Consider the following 19,417-nt stretch of genomic DNA (forward strand, 5'->3'; position numbering starts at 1 on the left):
GCAAAACGAAAATCATACGCCTAGACCACGAGCCCATGAATTGTGATGTGATTGGGATTGTTTAAATTCTAATGTTAAGCTGTAGGGATTAACCCACTCTTCATGATGCATATAGAAACGATTTTGGAGGGCTGGTCTCAATACCATCGTAGTTAATTTACCCAACGAGACGAATAATACACCATTAGCCACAATTTACCAGACGGGACTGTTACAATCTGATAAAGCCATGAATGAAGGCAAATCCCTTAAGCTGGTCCCCTCTACACCTCTAAACAAGCTTGATATCTTGTGCGTTTTCCCGAAACACGGGTCTTAAGACATGGCAATGAAGCAAGGCAATTGTTCGGATGATCTTCGCGACCATTGCACAAGGCGTTCAGCGAGTTCGGTGCTCCAAGCCGCTCTCCCCGGTCCACTCACGAACTTTACTCCATGTGCTTCCAGACTTTCGTGAAGTTCCGGGGCCATGAAGTGTGACCCGTTGTCAGTGTAAATAACCACAATACAGCCAAAACGCGGAGCCACATGCTTCATAATGAATTGTTCCGATGTCTTCCAATTGTTCTTTATTGTCGGAGCCACGAAAAGATAACGGGACATGTAATCGACTCCGATCAAGAGACTCGTTCCCCTTCCGGCAGTTCGGGGTCAGTGGCCCAACGTAGTCCATTGCAAATACATCCATCGGGTTTAGGCCAGAGATGGCCAGGGGTTTGTGGTGTTGCATATAGGACCCACGAATTGGTACTACGGGCAGCTTCGGCAGTAGTTCTGTATATCTGGATAGCGAGTTGGCCGCTAGAAGTTCCCGATTGCTCTTCCTAGCGTAATCCGAGTTGCAAAAAGTCCATGCACGTCGTGGGAATGGTATAGTACGTCGTGAACTTGGGACGGGAACGCTGATACTCCCATGAGCATCGTACTAGCTGAGGTACCCGCCCAAAAACGCGCGAAGAGCAAGAATCAATAGCAGCAACGCTACATTTAGAGTTTAAATAGGCAGCGACCGCGTGGTTTGCCATAATCCCTCGAATCACAGTCCTTTAATCCAACCTCCAACTACCGAACTACGACTACGGTGTGGATATGCAGTTCAGTTCTATAAACATTGGACACGTGGAACGTCAGGTAATTGCGCACTGATTTCATAATCTATAAACATCATTTACTAAATCGTTTCATACTGTCACGACTGCTCTAGCTGCTGCTTATAGTCCCGCACAGCCTGTTCAAAAGATTCATCTCGCTTGAAACCCAAAGAGATGGCCTGGGAATTATCGAACTGCGTAGGCCACGACTTCAGAATCGGAATCAATGCAGGATCTTCCCTTTCTCGAAGAAGAGCCAGCTTGTCCTTGCCTCCCACCTTTTCCAACGCATCCATCATGTCTTGCACAGTAGCACAGATACCAGGCACGTTGATTTGACGGATATGTGGAGGCACAGAGTCGATCGGAAGATAGAGAGTGTGAATGAGGTTGTGGACGAGGGTTTTGGGTGAGCAGAGCCACGACTTGAAAGATCGGTCCTTGATAGGAATAACACATTCCTGGCCGCCGAGAGGCTCGCGAATCATACCCGAGAGGAACGACGACGCGGCGGCTGTTGGGGCACCAGGGCGAACGGAGATAGTTGGGAATCGCAGAGTGAATCCGGTAATGAACTTGCGACGGGTGTATTCGTTGATGAGAGTCTCACAAACAATCTTCTCGGCACCGTAGGAGGACTCGGGAGTGGGAATGACGCTGTCGGTCACAATTTCCGGCAGGGGATGGCCATAAACCGCCTGGCTAGATGAGTAGATGACTCGGACACCAGGACATTTGTGTCGCAACTCCTCGAGGAGGTTGCGGGTCGCATCGATATTCACGCTCATGCCCAGTTCAAAGTTGGCCTCGGACCCGGACGACATAATACCGTGGAAGGCGTAGACAGCGTCAAGGGAAGAGTCCACAACATCCTTGGCTCCGGTGAGGAGATCTGATTTCACCAACTTCGCATTCTGAGGATAGCGAACGCCCTGGGGGATCGGGGGTTGGTGGATATCGGTCAAGGTCACGTTGTACTTGGGGTCGTCGAGCAGCTCTTTGGCTAGCAGCTGGCCGATAAAGCCGGCGGCACCGGTGATGAGAACATGCATTTTGTTCTGTTTTGGAGTGCGACAGGAATTTCGAAGAGGAAAAGCCCACGGAAGCTGTCGTCAAGTTGAGTTTATGAGGTGAGTGCCTGGTTCTCCGCATTCGCAGCAAGTCCGAGGCGGTCCGCTGTTGGATCCTCCGCACCGGACTTCGCCCGGGTGACCAGCTTTCGGGGTGGATCTGCTGCACGAATGGCCTCCATTTCCTGGTTCAAGGACCTCCGGATTGAAGCATGAAAATGTGCTTGACTCGCCAGTTCTTGTCGGGACCGGAGAAGAAGCCGATGGCCAGGGGAGAAGTGCGCTTGCATGAGGGCGCCAGGGAGGAGAAGCAGCCGCGGGCCCAAGTAGACGGCGATCGGACAGCGCAACACTCGAGGAGCACTTGCCGTTTGTCGACCCGAGAATTTGAGCAAGTCGGCGCCGCATGCCCCCGGGCGACAGGCGCACAGTCCCTGCGCCAGCGGATCACAGGCAAAGAACCCACAGCTCGGCCTGCCCCGACTTTCTCCCTCTTCCCCCGCCATCGCCAGATTCCCCCGGAGCATCACCGAAGCGGCGATGGATGCCTCTACTCCACTGAAGCGGTCGTCAACTGATGCCGGCCTGGACTCTCCGAAGGAGTCCAATCGTTCAGGAGATGCGCGCACGCCAGCACCGAAGATCTCGAAAGCCCGAGCCTGTAAGCTGCATATCTTCCCCACATTCATAGCCTCCATCGCTGACCGGCCCCAGGTGCAGAGTGCAAACGCCATAAGATCCGCTGCGAGTTCAGGCCCGGTGAGACCAATTGCACCAAATGTATTCGCAGTGGCATCAAGTGTGTCGTCAACGACTTTTCACAGAAGTTCGTCGACGATGATGGAGTGTACGTGCTGCCTAATCGGAGTAACCCCCTCCCGCCTCCCACTCTAGTTGGCAACCAGCAATTGCACCAGGGACAGTCGCAACCGGTCGCTAACTTAATCGCCCGTGTTTAGATGGAAATCACAAGCAGCCGCGACCATGCAGCAACTGCAAACCGCAGTGTCGCAACTTTTGCGACAGGCGGGACTGCCCGATCTCTCGAGCTTCACGGCCGGTGATAGCCGTCATGTCCTTGGTCCCAGCCCAGCAGCCTCCCACCATAGCCAACGGCCGTCAATCGATGCCTCGCAGCACGCAGCCACAACACATACAAGCCACCAGGAGGGGCCTGGCGTGGTGATGGATGTCACCCGACAAAACTCTCCGGAGGCCGACCTCCAAGACCCCGAACTGGTTCCGGCACCGATGCGGAGTTTATACGAGGTCACCAAGTTGCGCAATCTACGAAATAACCATGTAGAGGCACCAAAGACAACACTTCTAGAAGAGGATTTTATTACGCGCGGATTGATCTCCATCCACGAAGCCGAGGAACTATTCGCATACTTCAGTCGCACTATGAACCAGCTCCTCTGGGGTGGTATCATTCTGGTCCATCGCGATTTGACCTCGGTCCGTCGCGCATCGACTCTTCTCTCTGCTGCAGTATTAACTGTCGCAGCCCTTCACATTCCTAATCGTACTGATACGTTGAATCGGTGCTATAAAGAATATGTGTCTCTCGTGTCAAGCATGGCCTTGACTCGAGCCCACACCCTCGACGACATCCGAGGTCTCTGCGTGGGTGCATTTTGGCTGTCGGAACTAAGCTGGAAATTATCGGGGCATGCTGTGCGAATTGCCACTGAGATGGGTTTGCACCAGAGCTATCAGCGCTTGACCCGGGGACACAATGACCAGTATGAGCGCGCCCAATTATGGTATCTTTTGTATGTTTGCGATCATCACTTCAGCATTGCCTATGGGCGGCCCCCCGTCATCCATGAGGACGTGGCCATCCGGAATTATGAGGCTTTTCTCGAATTACCAATGATTGTCCCGGGGGATATTCGGCTCCTTGCGCAGGTCGCATTGTTCATGATCTTGACCGAGGCCTATCGGACCTTTGGCAGCGACACCGAGCAAGCAGTCACCGAGGAGGACTTTGGCCAGTTGCGGGTGTACAATGTCGCGGTAGATCAATGGCGACTGCTTTGGCAACCAAGATCAGGTATGTATTTTGTCGCGAAACCATTCGACTTGCACTCTGAAGTCTTGCTCACTCTTGTGCAGCCGATAGTCCGTACGTGCGAACGTATCCCTCAAAGGGCGTTGTGCTGCACTATCACTTTGCTAAATTCCAACTCAACTCGCTATCTCTCCGCGCGCTCTCTCCATCGAATACACCCGTTTTCTCCATGGACCGCAAGGAATCGGCGAACATTGCCATTTCGTCCGCGATGGCCTGCTTGAACATGGTCCTCGAAGAGCCCGATATTCGCGACGCGATCGTCGGCGTCCCCATCTTCACGCATACGATGGTGACCTTTTCTGCGGTTTTCCTCCTCAAGGTTGCGATTAACTGGAATTCGGCATACCTCAGCATCGACGCCCGACGAGTGCGGCGGCTGGTGGAGCGAGTTATCGAGCTGATGAACTGCGTTTCAGCGGGCGAGCGACACTTGACCCGGCACATCGCACGGGGTCTAGGCAAAATGCTAGAACGATTTGACTCATGGGAAGCCGCCTGGCAAGTCGGGACAAATAATGGGATGGTGGATGGGCAGGACGTGCCAGGGGGCGCGAACGCGATGGCCCAGGGATTCCCGCCGCCGGACCTGATCTACGACATGGTCGGCACGTATGGCTTTGGGCTCGACGAGAACCTGCTGGATCCCAGCATGGCCAATTTCGAATTTTTGGCGCAGTGACGGGGATGTAAATAAGATCTCTGAGTGTGCTGGTTACCAGGTAGACATAATGATAGAAGCGGAAGGGCTCCACCCAGCTGAGTGTAAGCTATCGCATGTCGTCACCTCCCAAGGGGTTGCGCCCCCTCCCTTTCCCAAGGGTTCCTGCTTGCGCGGGCTGCTCCCCCCGTTCCGGTCTTATAAATCCTAGTCCCTCGGCAATGCACCTCTTCTCTTCTTCTCATCCCTACCTCCTCCACCCCTAAACCTTACCCCCCTTCAATCGCCCGGGAATCCATCTCCCCATCTTTCCCGTCTCACACTATGTCTACCCGCAAGAGAAAGAATGACCCGGAGGAGGAGCTTCAGGCTCTCCCTAGCGACGAGAGCGAGGAAGAAGAAGAGTAAGCTATCCCAACCTTGCGCTTGATGCGCCCATCTCGACCCGGGTTCAATTCGACCGGCCCACGATGCTGCTCCTTATGCGCCAGCTGATCTCCACGGCGCCACGGCGCTTCGGCTGACGCCTGCTCGTCGCGCATGCATCGCAACCATCCGTGCTGTCGAATTCGCCCTCGGAGGGACTTACACTCTGAGCGTGGTGGCTAACTCGTCGCGCGCATCAATCTAGGTACGAAGACTCTGAGCCCGATGTGAGTGACGAGGGCGAGGAGGAAGAAGAGGAGGAGGGAGAGTTCGATGAGGACGACGAAGAAGATGATGAGGAGGAGGGCGAGGCTGAAGGTTTGTCACTCCCCCTTACCTCCTACATATACTTTTCCCGGAGAGTGTCATGTCCCTTTCCATCTCCAATGTCCTAACCCCATACTTCATTTGCTGACTCAATTCGCGTAGGTCCCCCAGCAGCCAAGAAGCAGAAAACCGCCCCTGCCGCCGAGGAAGCCGAGGCTACCGAGAACGGTGCCAACGGCGACAAGGATGGCGAAGGTGAAGAGGAGGAAGAAGAAAAAGAAGAAGAAGAGGAGGAGGAGGAGGCTGAAGGCGGACAAGGCGACGAAGCTCCCGCTGAGACCGCGAAGACTAGTGGTCCTGCTGAGGCCGCCGCCAAAGACAAGGGTGATGATGTGCCCAAGGAGTCGGATCTAGCAGAGGTCGACGCTGCGGAGTAATCTGTGGCTGTGCTGGCTCTGCCTTATATGATTCAAATACAAAACCATTCGCTTTTCAGGCTGGATTAGTTGTGTGTTCGGACATTGAATGATCTTTGGCCCTGTATACGAGGAATCTTAGCGGGCGTGTTATAGCCATGCTCCGAATATTACTCGCTCGGATGATAAATCACTTCGACCGTAGATGTTGCTGCGACTGTGTATTACCCTGTCGACAGAGATCGATCAGATTGAATTCGGGCTTCTTATGGAAATGGGGACTTGCTGCACGGCATTTCAGAACACCCCACCATGCGATGCACTAGTCTGGATTGGAGCTTGAGTCCCACAAAGCAATACAATTGTAGCGACTAGTATCATCTAGCTCTTGCCAATTTCAAACAAATGCAACAGTTCAATTTCACATCCACTTTGATAAAATGTGGTAAATTGTTCCAGTGTATACGCTAAGGTACTTACTACTAACGTAGGGTAATGTACACTGCCCTGGTACAAGAGACATTTCGCTATGAAAATACTCAAGTTGGGATCATCAATAAATCAACCAATATTTACTTTCTAACCATGATACCCTAGGATACTCGTAATAACAATGGATGATAAGAACATTTAAAAAAACAGGGCACACCAGTGGTAGTCATTAAGCCTGCCAGCGCCTTTTATCGGAACACCCCGCATTCGTCAATCGACCTCTTCAAGTGTCACTGCCACTGCTCCGAAACGTGGCACAGAGTTGGCAGTACTGATGGGTAAGATCGAGAACCGGTTGGGGTAGGTTAGTGGCCTGCACGATACTGCGTACCTTAACAGCACCCTCATCCTCAATGAGCTTGCGCACCACGTAGAGCAGATCCGGAGAGAACTATTGAAACAATTAGCATGAAAAAAGTTGCAGGTCGCGAATAAGAAAATCTTACCTCAGAGTACCAGCGATATTGCCAAGCGATCAAACGGATCAGTGCACCAAGCATGGCCCGGGTGTCGTTCCTTTGCTCGTAGAGCTTCAGGAGGCCTCGCATCGCCTTAGGCGAAAACCGGATGGCCAGGCAATTCTGATAAGCTTCAATGCCCTCGTCAAAGTGGTGTAGGCGCTCTGCGAGCTCACCCAGGATTTCCCACTCGGTCGCGGACTTCTTGTATTCCATCGCCTGTTGGCGAAACTGGGCCATCTCAGTGCGCCAAATGGTATAAATCCGGAGGTCTTCGTACAGCACCATAAACAGGTTGTCCAACCACCGCTCACACAGCCGTTTGTTCTGGAATTGTGTGTAGGCGCTATGAGAAGGATCGGGCTGCGGAGAATGATAAGTATGGTGCGCTGTCTCGGTGGCCGGGACCGAACTAGAACTTACGTCGTCACTTCCGGACTTGACAACCTCGGATGCCACTGTTTGCTCAGGGCGTTCAATGTGGCTCTGGGCAGCTGCCTCTTCCCCATTGCCATTGGTCGCAGCAGCAGACTCAGCAGGGCCAGAGACCGAGCCAGTGTCTTCTTCATTGTCCTCCTTCTCGGCATCATCGGCCTCTTCTCCGTTGGTTTCAGCGTCGTGAGATTGAGCAGGCTTCGGAACATGGTGTCGCTCAACACGGTATTCCTCTTCCATGACGAAGACCTCGCTGCGGACCTTCAAAAGTTGGTCCCACCCGATCGCAGCGGCAATCTTGGTGAGCAGGTTGTAGGCTTTAAGGAAGGTTCCTTGGTAGCTTGCCGCGTGCAACTTCCGCAGAGAGGGGTGGACATAGTCGTGAGGGTCTCCCTGTTTTGGCTGACCTTCGTCAATCTCATCAAGCATGCTTTCAGAAAGGATTGGGAGCATAATGCGCGAGGGCTGAGGCATGCGTGGTGTGTCCTTATCCTGGTAAGTGAACATGGGACAGGAGTTGAGGGTAAGAAGGGCCAGATCCCATTGCTCCAGCCCAACGTAAACTTCTGCCAAGCGAGCCCAGGTGCTGAACTCGCTAGGCGCAGCGGTAACTGCTCGCTTGGCGCACTCCAAAGCCATCTCGCCCTCACCCTTGTCCTGGCAGAAAGCGGCTTGGCAATCCAGCAAAGAGTAGTCCATCGGGACATCTTGCAGAGCGTCGTACATCAATCGCACTGCTTGTACCTCCTCGTCTGCCATCAATTGAACCCGAGCCAACAAGGATGAAACCTCAACGTCCCGTGTGCGTAGCTTTTCGAAGAGATTAATACCAGAAGTATAACGACCGGTAGTGTAGATGTATTTCAGGATACCAGATGTCAGGTGATTGGTCACAGTGTTGGGAACTTGGGTTTCCGGGTCGGAGCTGAGTTGGCGACCTGCGGCAATGTCAGACAAGAGTTCATGGTCCGAGGGGAAGACTCTACTTACCCAGGAAGAACAGCTTTTCAGCAGCATCCAAGAATTTGTGCTCCATCTCTGTGTTTGTGACCGGGTTGAATCGCCTGACACCAACAATCTTCTTGATGGCGTCTCCACTTCCATCATCGGCATACTGATAAGCCCGCAAGACTGCACAGAGGAATGTCTCTAGCCAAAGGGCCTCGGTGGCCACTCGCTTGTCTCCGCGCTCATCAATGCAGTAACTTTCCAAGCTTCCGGGGATCTTCACCTCAACTCGCATGTCCAAATGGGAGAATGCGTTGTAGCAGCTGCGCAGATGTTAGCGAGTGAAATATGAAACAGCCACTACACACACACACACACACACACACACTCACCAATATATTCCAGAAACAACCTTATGAGTCTTGTCGAGTGGGGAGAAGGTGAGAGTGTTGACATAGGCGGCGAGGCTAGCGGACGACGAGGCATCGATTCCGGTCACATGGTGGTACACACCGGTCTGTAAATAAGGCAAGTTATGCTTTGTAAGACACCGCTCGGTAATGAGATTTGCGTCCTTTCGATAGCATACCTGACGGGTGGAATTGGCCTTCGGCTGCTTCACCAAATATACCAGATCCGGGGGCCCCAGTTCTCTGAGGCTCTGCAATGACTCTGTCCGCGCATCGACCGCGACATAGATATCCTCCTCCTCATGAATTCTAGTTGAAGAACACTCCGTCAGTAAGATATTCCATCAATAGCGCAGTTCTTGACCCCGCGTGGAGCGGGCAATGGCCATGCGCATGCATCCCCGGGGAACACGTAAACCGGGGGGTTCAGGAGCACTTACTCTGGGACAGCGGGCGCTACCATGGCGCCTGCACATGTGTCGCGGGATGGCGAGCGAGGATATCTGGAAGAAACGGGCCTGCACAGACGAAAGAGAGACTGGTATATGGAAGTTGGGGGAAGAGGTGGGAGTTGGTCGCCAAACAGTCCGAAAGAGCTTCAGGCCATCAGGCAACAAGGCGGAGAGACCGCCCTTGCCTGATTGGGCCCGCCCGCGCCGGCGCGCGCACCGCGATCGACTCGCCGCAGCTGCCACTTTGACGCCAGCTCACACACCCTTTCCACCTTGTGGGCGCTTTTTTTTTCCCCGAGAAGACTTCGGCGATGAGGGCGGCCATTCACACATACTCCATTTACCCGCCAGGAAACCGTTAGCAATCAACACCATGGCGAGCTGGGTGGCTTTGAACGTTGAGCCCGACGATGCGGTCGAAGAAGAGGTGGATGACACCAAGGAGCTTCAGATCGAAGAAGCGCTGAAGCTGTACCATAATGCTTTGAAGCTGCACTCCCAAGGTCCGGATTTCTACACTCAAGCCGCCGAAGCATACGACGCCCTACTCAACTCGGAGATCTTCAAATACCCCGAATCGATCTCGGACTTTAAACGGGCGACCCTGCCAGACGCGCAGTCCACGGAACCTGTTGACGAAAGCCCGACGGATGCGATTGTTGAGTACAATGTCAGCGATTCGACATCCAGCCTATTCCAAACACTCTACCTGTCCCGCAAGAACTACGGCAAATACCTCCTCGACGTGCTGCACGAGACCCTCCGCGAACCCCCAAAAGACGACGACGCAGCACGAAAGATCTCCAAAAAGTCCTTCGAAGCGACGAAAAAGGCGCTTACTTCATTCGCTGAAGCGCTAGAGCGCGATGACACCGATCTGAATCTATGGAGGCAAAGTGCACGACTTGGCAGCGCCCTACAAAGTTACCGTTTGAATCGATTCTGCTTGGAAAGTGTGCTGGCAGATGACGACAATCGGCTGGAAGTGCGGCCAGAGCAGCTAGGCCTGGAGGAAATTTTTTCAGAGGAGCGACTGCGGAGTGCTTTGAAATCCCTCTTTGATGGATTGTCAGCTTCTCAAATCCCCGTCAAGAAGCCCAAGAAGGCCTTGGTGAAGTATTTAAAGAAGCACGAAGACCTCTACGAATATTTGCCCAACCTCCCAGACGATCTGCAACTTCTTGATCCGTCCAAAGGTCCTCTTTCTCTCTCGACTTCTCGCCTGGAGATCACACCATCTGATGCAACATGGGAGTCAGTTGGTCAATCCATACTCGAAGCACTCGACGATGAAGATGATGACTCTGAAGATGATGAAGACGAATCCATCACAGCATCTCCAAACCGCGCAATTCAAATCGTTCTGCCGGCGAGGGATTCAACGCCCCAGGAGGACGAGGAAATGGCGGAACCAGATAATGCCCCTGAGAATGATGATGCCCAAGTCAGGCCTGAAATAGCCTTTGCTGACATGCCCCAAGTCGGCGAGCAAAGTGCCGAGACCGAGGCCGAACAGCCTCAGCCCGAACCTGGTCCAGGGCCATCAGAGCCGGGCGAGGAACATTCGTCTATTGATCAGAGCGCAGAAAAACAACTCATGGAATCACTTGAAGGGGAATCTGCTCAAATTCCTGAAAGACAGGGGAGTGCAGGTGACGAAACCAATGCCGAGGAGGCAGACCCGAAGTCTCCATCTGAGACTCGGAAGCGATCATCTGCCTCAGCTGCCAATGATGATTTCCAAGAGGGAGGCAGGATGAAAAGTCGACGAACTCGAGCTCGAGAATCTAATGCGGATGCACTCGTTCAGCCGGAAGAGATCGCATTTGACCAAGAAAAATACTACGAAGATCGCCTTGAAGTCTTTGTGAATGCGGATGAGTGGATGTTCAATACTATCAACTCCCTATTCTCCAAGTTTGACATGCAGGCATTGGGCAGCATTGAGAGCCTGAAAGCCACCGTGGCGGCCGTGAGTGATTCTAGCGACGTGCCAGAAGAGCCCGAGGCTCGATTGTTCCAAGACTTCCGTGGTATTATCAAGAACTGGAATGATGAAAAGTCTCGCCTCATGCAACAAAAAGATGATCTCTCTTCACTCAAGGATATTCGCGGCAGCAGCAAGTCTGGGCTATCCGTCTTCCTTGAACATTCTAGGAAAGCTACCAGAAAACCTCTGGTCCAAGAAATTTCCGCCGGAGAGAAAGTGTACGCTTTTTGTGAAAGGGTAAACCGAGACTGGTTTCACCAACATGCATGCTTGTATGAGTGGCTCAAATGTCTTCTCATGCCAAATTTCGGAGAGGACACTTCGGACTGGTCCGTCCAAAACTCGACATACATATCGTCCCAGTGGCCCGAAGAACTTAAAGAAACTGTCGTCGAACTCTTGGTTCGAGAGGACGAGTTCTTGTACACAAGGATGCAGGAGTCAGTTGCAAGCCTCGAGCGACGCATTCTTGACTTAAATACAGAAATGCCTTTTGAATACCAGACAAGTGACCTCGCCAACTTGGAAATGATACAGTCTATCTATGAGCTTCATTTGGAGATATACTCTTCCGTGGACGCCATGGACACGAAAGATAGCCAAGAGGAAAAATCCGCGCAAAAAGAACGTCTTGGCCGATGGGGCACGTTGTCGCGCTTCTGCCTTGAGGTCTTCATTGAGAATTGCCCATCCGAAGAGCCACGACAAAATCTTTGTCTCCGCCACTTGTGGACATCGGTTTTCCACCTCAATCTTGCGGGCGAGGCTCAGCGCGAGCATGTCCTACTTTGTCTGCAAGATCTTAAATTTATTCTTCAGTCCATCGGCGACCCTTCCATCCATCTTGTGAACAACTCCGTCATACCTGAACTATCTAACGAAGCGATAGACCAGGAGATGTTGAAACTGAAGTGCATGGACTTCTTTGCCAAGGTCTTTAACCCCGGGGACGAAGACCCTGTATCACTCATTGAAGCGATTGAGCCAATTCTCGAGCCATCATCCATAGAATATCCGGAAGGTAACTCCGACACGAACGATCTGAATGAGCCCCCATCTCATTTCAGCGAAATGGCCTCCTTCCTTGACCGGGGAGACGCTACTTTGCGACTATTTTTGTGGCGGAGGCTGCAGGAGACCTATCAATCCATCGACTACCCCCCGAAAGTTGTTTCCTGCTATCTACGCAGTATCGAAACTGTCATGAAAGAGCTAGAACATAGCAAGCACACCGAAGAAACAAGCAGCCATCGCCAAGTCGCTTTGCTTGGTTGGTTGAAGTCTCTTGATGGAATACTAGCCAAGGCAATACCGCTGATCTTGCAAGACCCCAGGAAGGCTTATGAGTGTGTTGATATGGATCATTTACATGCTTCCATGTCCGCAGTGGCCCGGCTGGCCAGACTTCTCCAAAGCTTCATTCTCTACGAGGACTCAGTGCGTGTCGGACAAATTTCTGGAAGAGATCTTCGAGGATCACTGGCGAAGTCACTTGAGAACTTCAAGGAAAGGATGCGGGAACTGTATGTCCGTTGCTGGATTCTACAATATACCATGTTCTTGGAGGCGATATCTCAGAACCAGGGTCTCTTTGATGATCCGCTGGAAGATCGTATTCGTTTTCTTCGGAGTGTGCACAATTCGCTTGGAGTTCGGTCCATGTGCAGATACTCGCAGAAGCGTTTCCTCAAGCTCATCAAATCCGAACTGCTCAATCTCGAAACCAAGGGAGACTACGAGTTTGACATCTACCAGGTCCTCTATGACCTCCATGGGATCAAATTCTCTCCAACAGATGGCACAGCCGACCATGGATGCTCGACCGAGAAGCTAGATCGGCCCACCGCAATCATGATGATTGATTTCGTGATGAAACAAGCTAAGAAAATGAACATGAAAGACCTCTCTAAATCTGAGTTGAAGACTACGGTCGAAAAGATGCAAGCAGCGATCGGTCCTGTCAAGCCATCGTCTCAATCCCCGCAGATGAATTTCAACCGTCGCACCATCACCACTTACTTCAAGAACCCTATCAACCCTTCAAATCTGCTTCGAGCTGTCCAAGGAGTCACGGAACTTCCGCTGCTACCGGTTCCCGGGGAGAATGCAACAATTGCTGCGAAAGGCTGGTATTTTCTTCTTGGTCATGTCTCTCTCACAAAGTTTCGCTCTCAAAAGCGTCTTGGTCCCGGCTCAGTTTCAGAGTTAGATGATGCAGTCAATTTCTTCCGACAAGATTTAGAGTATGGAACAGGCAGGTGGGAGACCTGGTATCGACTTGCGCAGGCTTATGACACCCAACTCGAGGAAGACATCACATGGGCAGCAGACAAGATGAACAACAACCGCAGTGATCTGGCAACAACGCAGCGATATGCAATCCACTGTTATGCTATGGCCGCATCAACGGCCATCGGAACTGCCGAGCCAACGACGGAAACCCGAGACTTGCTGTCCGATCTGTACACCGATTTCGGTATACGGATGTATTCCTCGTCCCGGGAACCTCTTTCCATGGGCGCCTTTGGGGTTGCAGACTTTTCGCGCCACTTCAGTAATGCGGAAAGCCAGCAGATGTACAAAGCCCAGCCCTTCAAGGAAATGTCTCTATACTCAGTATGGAACTTCGCCAGCAACATTCTAAGGAGGGCAGTCAATGCCAAACCCGGGCGTTGGTTGTAAGTGCCTATATCATCCGCTGCCAAAGATTGATTTACTAACCGTTTCATAGGGCGCAATACTTCCTCGGGAAGTGCCTTTGGAAAATGTTCAGCTGCGATGATTCAATGCGGACAACCTCGAGGAAGGTTGAAATGCACGATGTCATCGATGCATTGCTTGATTCGATTGCAGCTCTCCCACAACGTAAAGATTCTCGCGCTGATCCCATTTTTGAGCCTCACTTCAAACTTTTGTCTGTGGTGCACAAGCTCGTCACCAGAGGAGCCATGACGGTTAGTTTCATTCCCCTCCAATTTGCTGAAAGGGCCCTGGGGCTAATTTACAAATAGGTCACCGAGGCAAGCAAAACACTTTCCGTTTCACCATGGGCTCGCAAGGTCGATACCCCTGAAAACATGGAGGGTTGGAAACCGTACATTCTTGAAGTAATCAAACGTTTCAAGAGTGCCGATAAGTCGAATTGGCACCATCGGATGAGTGCAAAGGTACGTTCTAAACCACACAATCTTGGGAGAGAATATTAAGCTGATTCTTTTAGGCTGCCCATATCATTTATGATGACCAGCAAAATGCAGCCGCAGCAGCTGCTGCAAAGCATGAAATGTCTCAGATATTCACAAAAACGCTCACTATCCAAGTCTGGCGACCAGAATTTGAACGCCCTGGCAGGCATTTCGTATACACAACGCGCTACGTGTATTTCTTCATCAGCCTTCTGGATCAGCTCGATGACCGTGCTAGCCTTGATCAGTTGCTGCGCCGTGTTAGAAAGAAACAAGGCGACTTCATCAACCACTCCAAATTGTGGGAGGATGCCTGCTCGACCTACGCCAAGATGATTCGCAGGGCGGCCGGTATCAACGAAAAACACGAGGAGTCTGTTTTCAAACCAATTGGCTGGGAGGAATTTTCGACAAAGTCGGCACGTCTTGAACGTCTGAAGAAACTTTCCGATGACAGCATGCCTTTGCTAGAACTCGTTCGTGATTCCCTAGATTTGAAGAAGCTGAACAACACCCTCTTGAAAGTCACTATGTTCGAAGATCTTGTTGCGGACCTGTACTCCCGTGTCTATGAGCTGAATCTGCCCCAGCTCGTTGAACAGGCCAACGAGGAAAACAAAGAGAAGATGAAAGTCAATCATCTCCTCATGTCGGGCGATGTGACTGCGGACGTGTCAGCGCCCACAACACCTGTTCCAGCCTCAGATACTCCTGCTCCTCGTGGTCGTACCAAGGGAATCTCTCGTCGCGACATCCAAAAGCGATCTGACACGCTTGTCAACCTGAAACTTGGCCCGCGCACCGCGGCTAGTAAATTCACCACTGCGACAGAGACCGAGCAGACTGCTTCGACCCCGCGCGAACCCAACACAACTAGCTTGACTGAACTTAAGTCCACCCCACAGGACTCTGGCAAGCTGATGTCTACTGCGGGAGATAATGCAAATGCCCAGAATGTCGGTCTCGATGGAGTAAATGAGAGCGGTGATGACAGCGATGCGACTGAGACAGACGCCACGAGAACAAACAACCGATCAAAGAAGCAGGGTGCTTTGATCGATTCGAAGAAAGAGACGGGCGAAGTCGAGACTGAAAATGATGATGCCGGTAGCGGCAACGAAGGCGCCGACGAAGGCGAAGGCGAAGACGAAGATGGTGGAGATGACGATGGTGAAGGAGACGCCGGCACGACCGAGGCTGAGACTGGTGGCGAAGAGCCCCAGGAAGGCGATGACGCCGGTGATGAAATGCAGGATGGAGATGGAGAGGACCAGACTGCTGCTGAAAGCAAGGCTGCGGACGGAGAGAATGACGAGTCCGCCAAAGCCACCGGGGATGAAGGCGCAGAATCCACTACAACAGTCAAGAACGAGGACACGGAGAATCCAGAGCCTATGGATACCTCGTCTGCGTGAGGCTTTCACTCCTTGAGATGCCTTTTTTTTGGTCAGCAACTTCTGTTATTGTATGAATATGGCCTTGTATTTTGTTGAGCTTAACTCAGCGTGCAGTTGCACGGATTTGGCGTTACTTCTGGCGTGGGATATTTTTCTTAACGATACCAGGATAATTTTTATCTTTTTGAACCTTGAGCAGACGTGTACAACGAGAACATTGTTATCACACACTTGGAGTCATCAGAATATAATTCACAACACAACAATATTTTTTGCAGACGAAAAGACAGTAGCCAGTTAATCAAAAAAGCAGTGCACAGAACGCCTCCGCCGTATCCTAGGGTGGTATCTAATTCGCTAGTCCGCCAAAAAATGAGCCCCAAAATCCGTAACCTGAAACCCTTGCTCATATCGTAACGGTCATGACAAAATAGATATTGAAGAGAGGCTCTCAAACGTCGCTCTCAGGAGCCAAGTCCCATTTCCTGGTCGAAATTCTTTTGGATTTTTTAGTCGGCGATGACGAAGGCGACGCAGGGAGGAACATGCTGTCAGTCAGGTGCAATTGGTTCATGCGCTGCAAGGCATTCTCGATGTCGCTTTCCCGGCTCAGCAAGTTTGACGCCTTGCTGGGAGAAATTTGTTTCGCCCGGGGCTTTCGAGTGGGAGATTGAGAATTCATTTCGCGTTCAAGGGCGGCAAGACGGCGGCGAAGCTGGTCGTTCTCTTGCTCGAGTTCTTCGACCCGTTCATTCGAGGACGGCTCCGGATCTTCGTAGACTGAACGATTGCGTTGGCAACTTTCATAGATGTAGCACATGGGGAAAAAGGACTTACTGTTGAAACCACGAGAGACAAGTTCGATCTTCTTGTCCATGTGTTCATCGTTGCGGCCAAGCTGAAAAAGATATTAGAAAGTCCATAATCCAGATTGAGAAGGGGACGTACCTGCTCATCCCAAGCCTTCTGCCAGCGCCGACGCTCTTCCTCCATCATTTCATCCATCTCTTCCCAACACTCCTCACGAACCTCTTGCTCAATCATGACACATCTATCTTCGGCTGCTTTCAGACGGAATTCAACCTCAGACCGTGCAATCTCTTCTTCAGCGAGTCGAACTGCAATGCTGTGGCAATCGTTGGTGAGTCGATTGATCTCGGCCACTGCGCGCTCCAGTTCCTCGGCAGATGTATCATGTGGCGTAGTCCGTCCACTAACAGAACGGTGATGACTGGAGGTGACAGAGACAATCGAGCCAGTCAAGGAGGGAACACGAGGAACGGTGACCTCACGAGCCAATGCTGAATATCGCAGAATTTGCGAAGTGGCGTTGAAATCTCCCAGAGGATCGGCGGTAACGACCATGACTGCCTTCTGGGGATGAAGACCGCGGGACACTTGATTAGATGAAGGGAACGAGTTGGAAAACAGCAGCTCGGTGAGCTTGCACTGTCGGAATGGCACAAGAGCAGTCTGTGATGGTACGTTAGTGACGAACAGAAACTCGACCCATGGCCTTTCTTACCTTGGCTCCATCTTGAATATTGCTCTGCATTTGCAAGCATTGTCCCAAGTACATCAAACTTTCATTGATCTTGCCGGCCTCAGCAAGAGTGGAGCCGGTAGTCTTAGCATTTCTGGCACGCTCGGAGCCTGGAAATGTTAGCGCATCCTTTCGATTGATTTCAGAGAATTCTCACTCACCAGCCAAATCCACGACGGTCAAAGTATTGCCCACCCAGTTAGTTTCACCCCGCTTGCTATGCGACAACTTCTTCACCTCCAGACAGAAAAAGCCATGGCTTCGGGAGCTGACACTGTTGGACCCCGTTCCAGTGACCTTTCGTTCTGTAAGGCCAACATCGAGGATGGCCAATGCCTCTTCGTAAGTGCTGCAGGCGATCTTGCGCAGTCCAGCAACTACCTTACGATCCGGCGATCCCTCGGTTGGCTTGAACAGTAGAGGGCGTCGTCGATCCTTTTGAGTATTTCCACGGGACATGGTATTTCCCTGTGCAACTGACGGGGACAAGAGATCGAAGATTCGGTCGTTGTAAACCTCGTACATCGAGACCAGGACAACGTAATCAGACTTTTCATTCAGATTGACAGTGAGGTGGCTAATATCGGGGAGTCTCGGGGCTGCTGTTGTAGCTCGTTCACGCAATTGACGACGAGGAAAAGCCAAAGCCGGGGTCGGTTCCTTATAGACATAAAGTCTTGATTTAGCTAAACGATCCTTCTGCACATTGGGACGGGTGTAGGGGAGTGGAAAAAAGGGTCCTTGGGCTGCTCTTCCAAAGCGCTCAGGCGACAGTGGGCTAAGGCCATGACGATCCGTGAGGATGGGAATATCTTGCGGGCTTGGGCCGGCATTTCGAGGGCTTCCGGGACTTGTGTATGATCTTGGGATACCGTATCCAGCGGGCTCACGTAGAGGCGGCGATCCTTCGATGGTGTTCAGGGAAATGGGGCTCCGTACCGTAAGTGGGGTGTGCGCGCGAGACGGGCTCATCGGAGTCTGGGCTCTCGAGGTACGGCCACCATTGGGGTCGCCATAGACGGCATCCAGGAATGTTTGCGCCGAAAATAATTGGGCTTCCGAAGTGTCACCGGTGGCCAGTGAGGCAAGCATCATGGGACTAATGCTTCCATCCTCGGTTTTCACAGTGGGCTCCAGCGATCGGAAGATGACATCAAGGGCCATTTGGGTCAGGCCGCGTTGCGATTTCGATCCGAGAATGGTGTGACTCTGAACGTGCAATTTCAGATTAGCAGTGGTTCCATGACAACAAACTAGAGGCAATCGCACCTTTCCGCTTCCTGTAACGCCCAGTGTTGCGACTAAGCCATCTCGTCCTTCTTTCAGGACTCCCCTAACCAAGGAGTCCATTCCAATGTCATGGAAGACATCGAGTTGCTCGGCGCTTTCTTCAAAGACCTTGGTGAAGCCGAACTTCTCGACGGCACGTTTTCGTGAATCAGTAGGAGGCTGTAGGGTGATGTGGGTTGGCACTGGAGTGATAATCTCGCCGCCGCCTTGCGATTCTGTCGGCGGCTCGACCGTAAGAAATCTGTCGGATTCATCATGTTTCTGGGCGATGGGAGGACGCAGGCGGAGGAACACCTGAAACAGCGACGTCTGGGGCTGTTTGGAGGGCATTTTGGCGATGAGGTCCGGATGTGTCCAGCGCGAAGAAGTTGGTGATCATCAAAGAGCGAGTTGCGCTGACGCACAATCAGCCTTGGAAAGTCAGGCAAGTCCAGACCGCCGTCCACAGATCGTCCCCGCGCTTTCCCTTGTTGAGGGGCGCGTTGTGTTGGCAGGGCAACGCTATCGCTGCTTATCGAACGGCCATCTACACGATCACGTGATTACTTTGGCTGGTTGGCCTTCATCGAAGGTTTTACTCTTTGCTTTTCGCGATACTATTTTACTACTACGATCATTTTTGATCTTGTCACTGATCAAGATATTCTATCCTACACCATCGAGGCTCGTTTTGCTTCCCTGCTGTTCCTGGAAGCGTGGCAGTGAGCTCGTGTCACTCCGCCTCGGGCACGCTCCAGTACGAGGCTTACCATTTGCGAGAGCCCGTATTCCCAAGCCAACGTGATTTGGCATATCTTATTTCGTCAGCCATA

The 19,417-nt window shown here is 52.0% G+C and overlaps 6 protein-coding genes across 6 annotated transcripts; 3 read left to right on the forward strand and 3 right to left on the reverse strand.

The window, feature by feature from the left end:
* Positions 1-1,189: 1,189 nt before the first annotated feature.
* On the reverse strand, positions 1,190-2,143 carry N7532_004022 (SDR family oxidoreductase; the record flags this gene model as incomplete). The annotated part of the gene is made up of 1 exon (XM_056616516.1): positions 1,190-2,143. The coding sequence occupies one exon, from the start codon at positions 2,141-2,143 to the stop codon at positions 1,190-1,192; it is 954 nt and encodes a 317-aa protein (XP_056476873.1).
* A 558-nt stretch (positions 2,144-2,701) lies between these two features.
* Positions 2,702-4,917, forward strand: N7532_004023 (putative C6 transcription factor; the record flags this gene model as incomplete). Its single annotated transcript, XM_056616517.1, has 4 exons — positions 2,702-2,822; positions 2,876-3,008; positions 3,121-4,217; positions 4,280-4,917. 4 exons carry the CDS (start codon positions 2,702-2,704, stop codon positions 4,915-4,917), a joined length of 1,989 nt encoding a protein of 662 aa, XP_056476874.1.
* Positions 4,918-5,220: 303 nt separating this feature from the next.
* Positions 5,221-6,026, forward strand: N7532_004024 (uncharacterized protein; the record flags this gene model as incomplete). Its single annotated transcript, XM_056616518.1, has 3 exons — positions 5,221-5,300; positions 5,528-5,640; positions 5,752-6,026. 3 exons carry the CDS (start codon positions 5,221-5,223, stop codon positions 6,024-6,026), a joined length of 468 nt encoding a protein of 155 aa, XP_056476875.1.
* A 694-nt stretch (positions 6,027-6,720) lies between these two features.
* On the reverse strand, positions 6,721-9,211 carry N7532_004025 (ChAPs family protein; the record flags this gene model as incomplete). The annotated part of the gene is made up of 7 exons (XM_056616519.1): positions 6,721-6,888; positions 6,944-7,318; positions 7,379-8,328; positions 8,381-8,661; positions 8,731-8,855; positions 8,928-9,057; positions 9,189-9,211. 7 exons carry the CDS (start codon positions 9,209-9,211, stop codon positions 6,721-6,723), a joined length of 2,052 nt encoding a protein of 683 aa, XP_056476876.1.
* Positions 9,212-9,573: 362 nt separating this feature from the next.
* On the forward strand, positions 9,574-15,790 carry hir3 (putative transcriptional corepressor of histone genes (Hir3); the record flags this gene model as incomplete). The annotated part of the gene is made up of 4 exons (XM_056616520.1): positions 9,574-13,868; positions 13,922-14,144; positions 14,202-14,357; positions 14,411-15,790. 4 exons carry the CDS (start codon positions 9,574-9,576, stop codon positions 15,788-15,790), a joined length of 6,054 nt encoding a protein of 2,017 aa, XP_056476877.1.
* Positions 15,791-16,223: 433 nt separating this feature from the next.
* On the reverse strand, positions 16,224-18,935 carry N7532_004027 (uncharacterized protein; the record flags this gene model as incomplete). The annotated part of the gene is made up of 5 exons (XM_056616521.1): positions 16,224-16,552; positions 16,610-16,670; positions 16,721-17,245; positions 17,298-17,425; positions 17,477-18,935. 5 exons carry the CDS (start codon positions 18,933-18,935, stop codon positions 16,224-16,226), a joined length of 2,502 nt encoding a protein of 833 aa, XP_056476878.1.
* Between the last annotated feature and the right edge of the window lie 482 nt (positions 18,936-19,417).

Source organism: Penicillium argentinense (genome assembly GCF_028826775.1).
Source record: "Penicillium argentinense strain IBT 30761 chromosome Unknown utg000004l_segment0_segment0, whole genome shotgun sequence".
Taxonomy (NCBI): Eukaryota; Fungi; Ascomycota; class Eurotiomycetes; order Eurotiales; family Aspergillaceae; genus Penicillium; species Penicillium argentinense.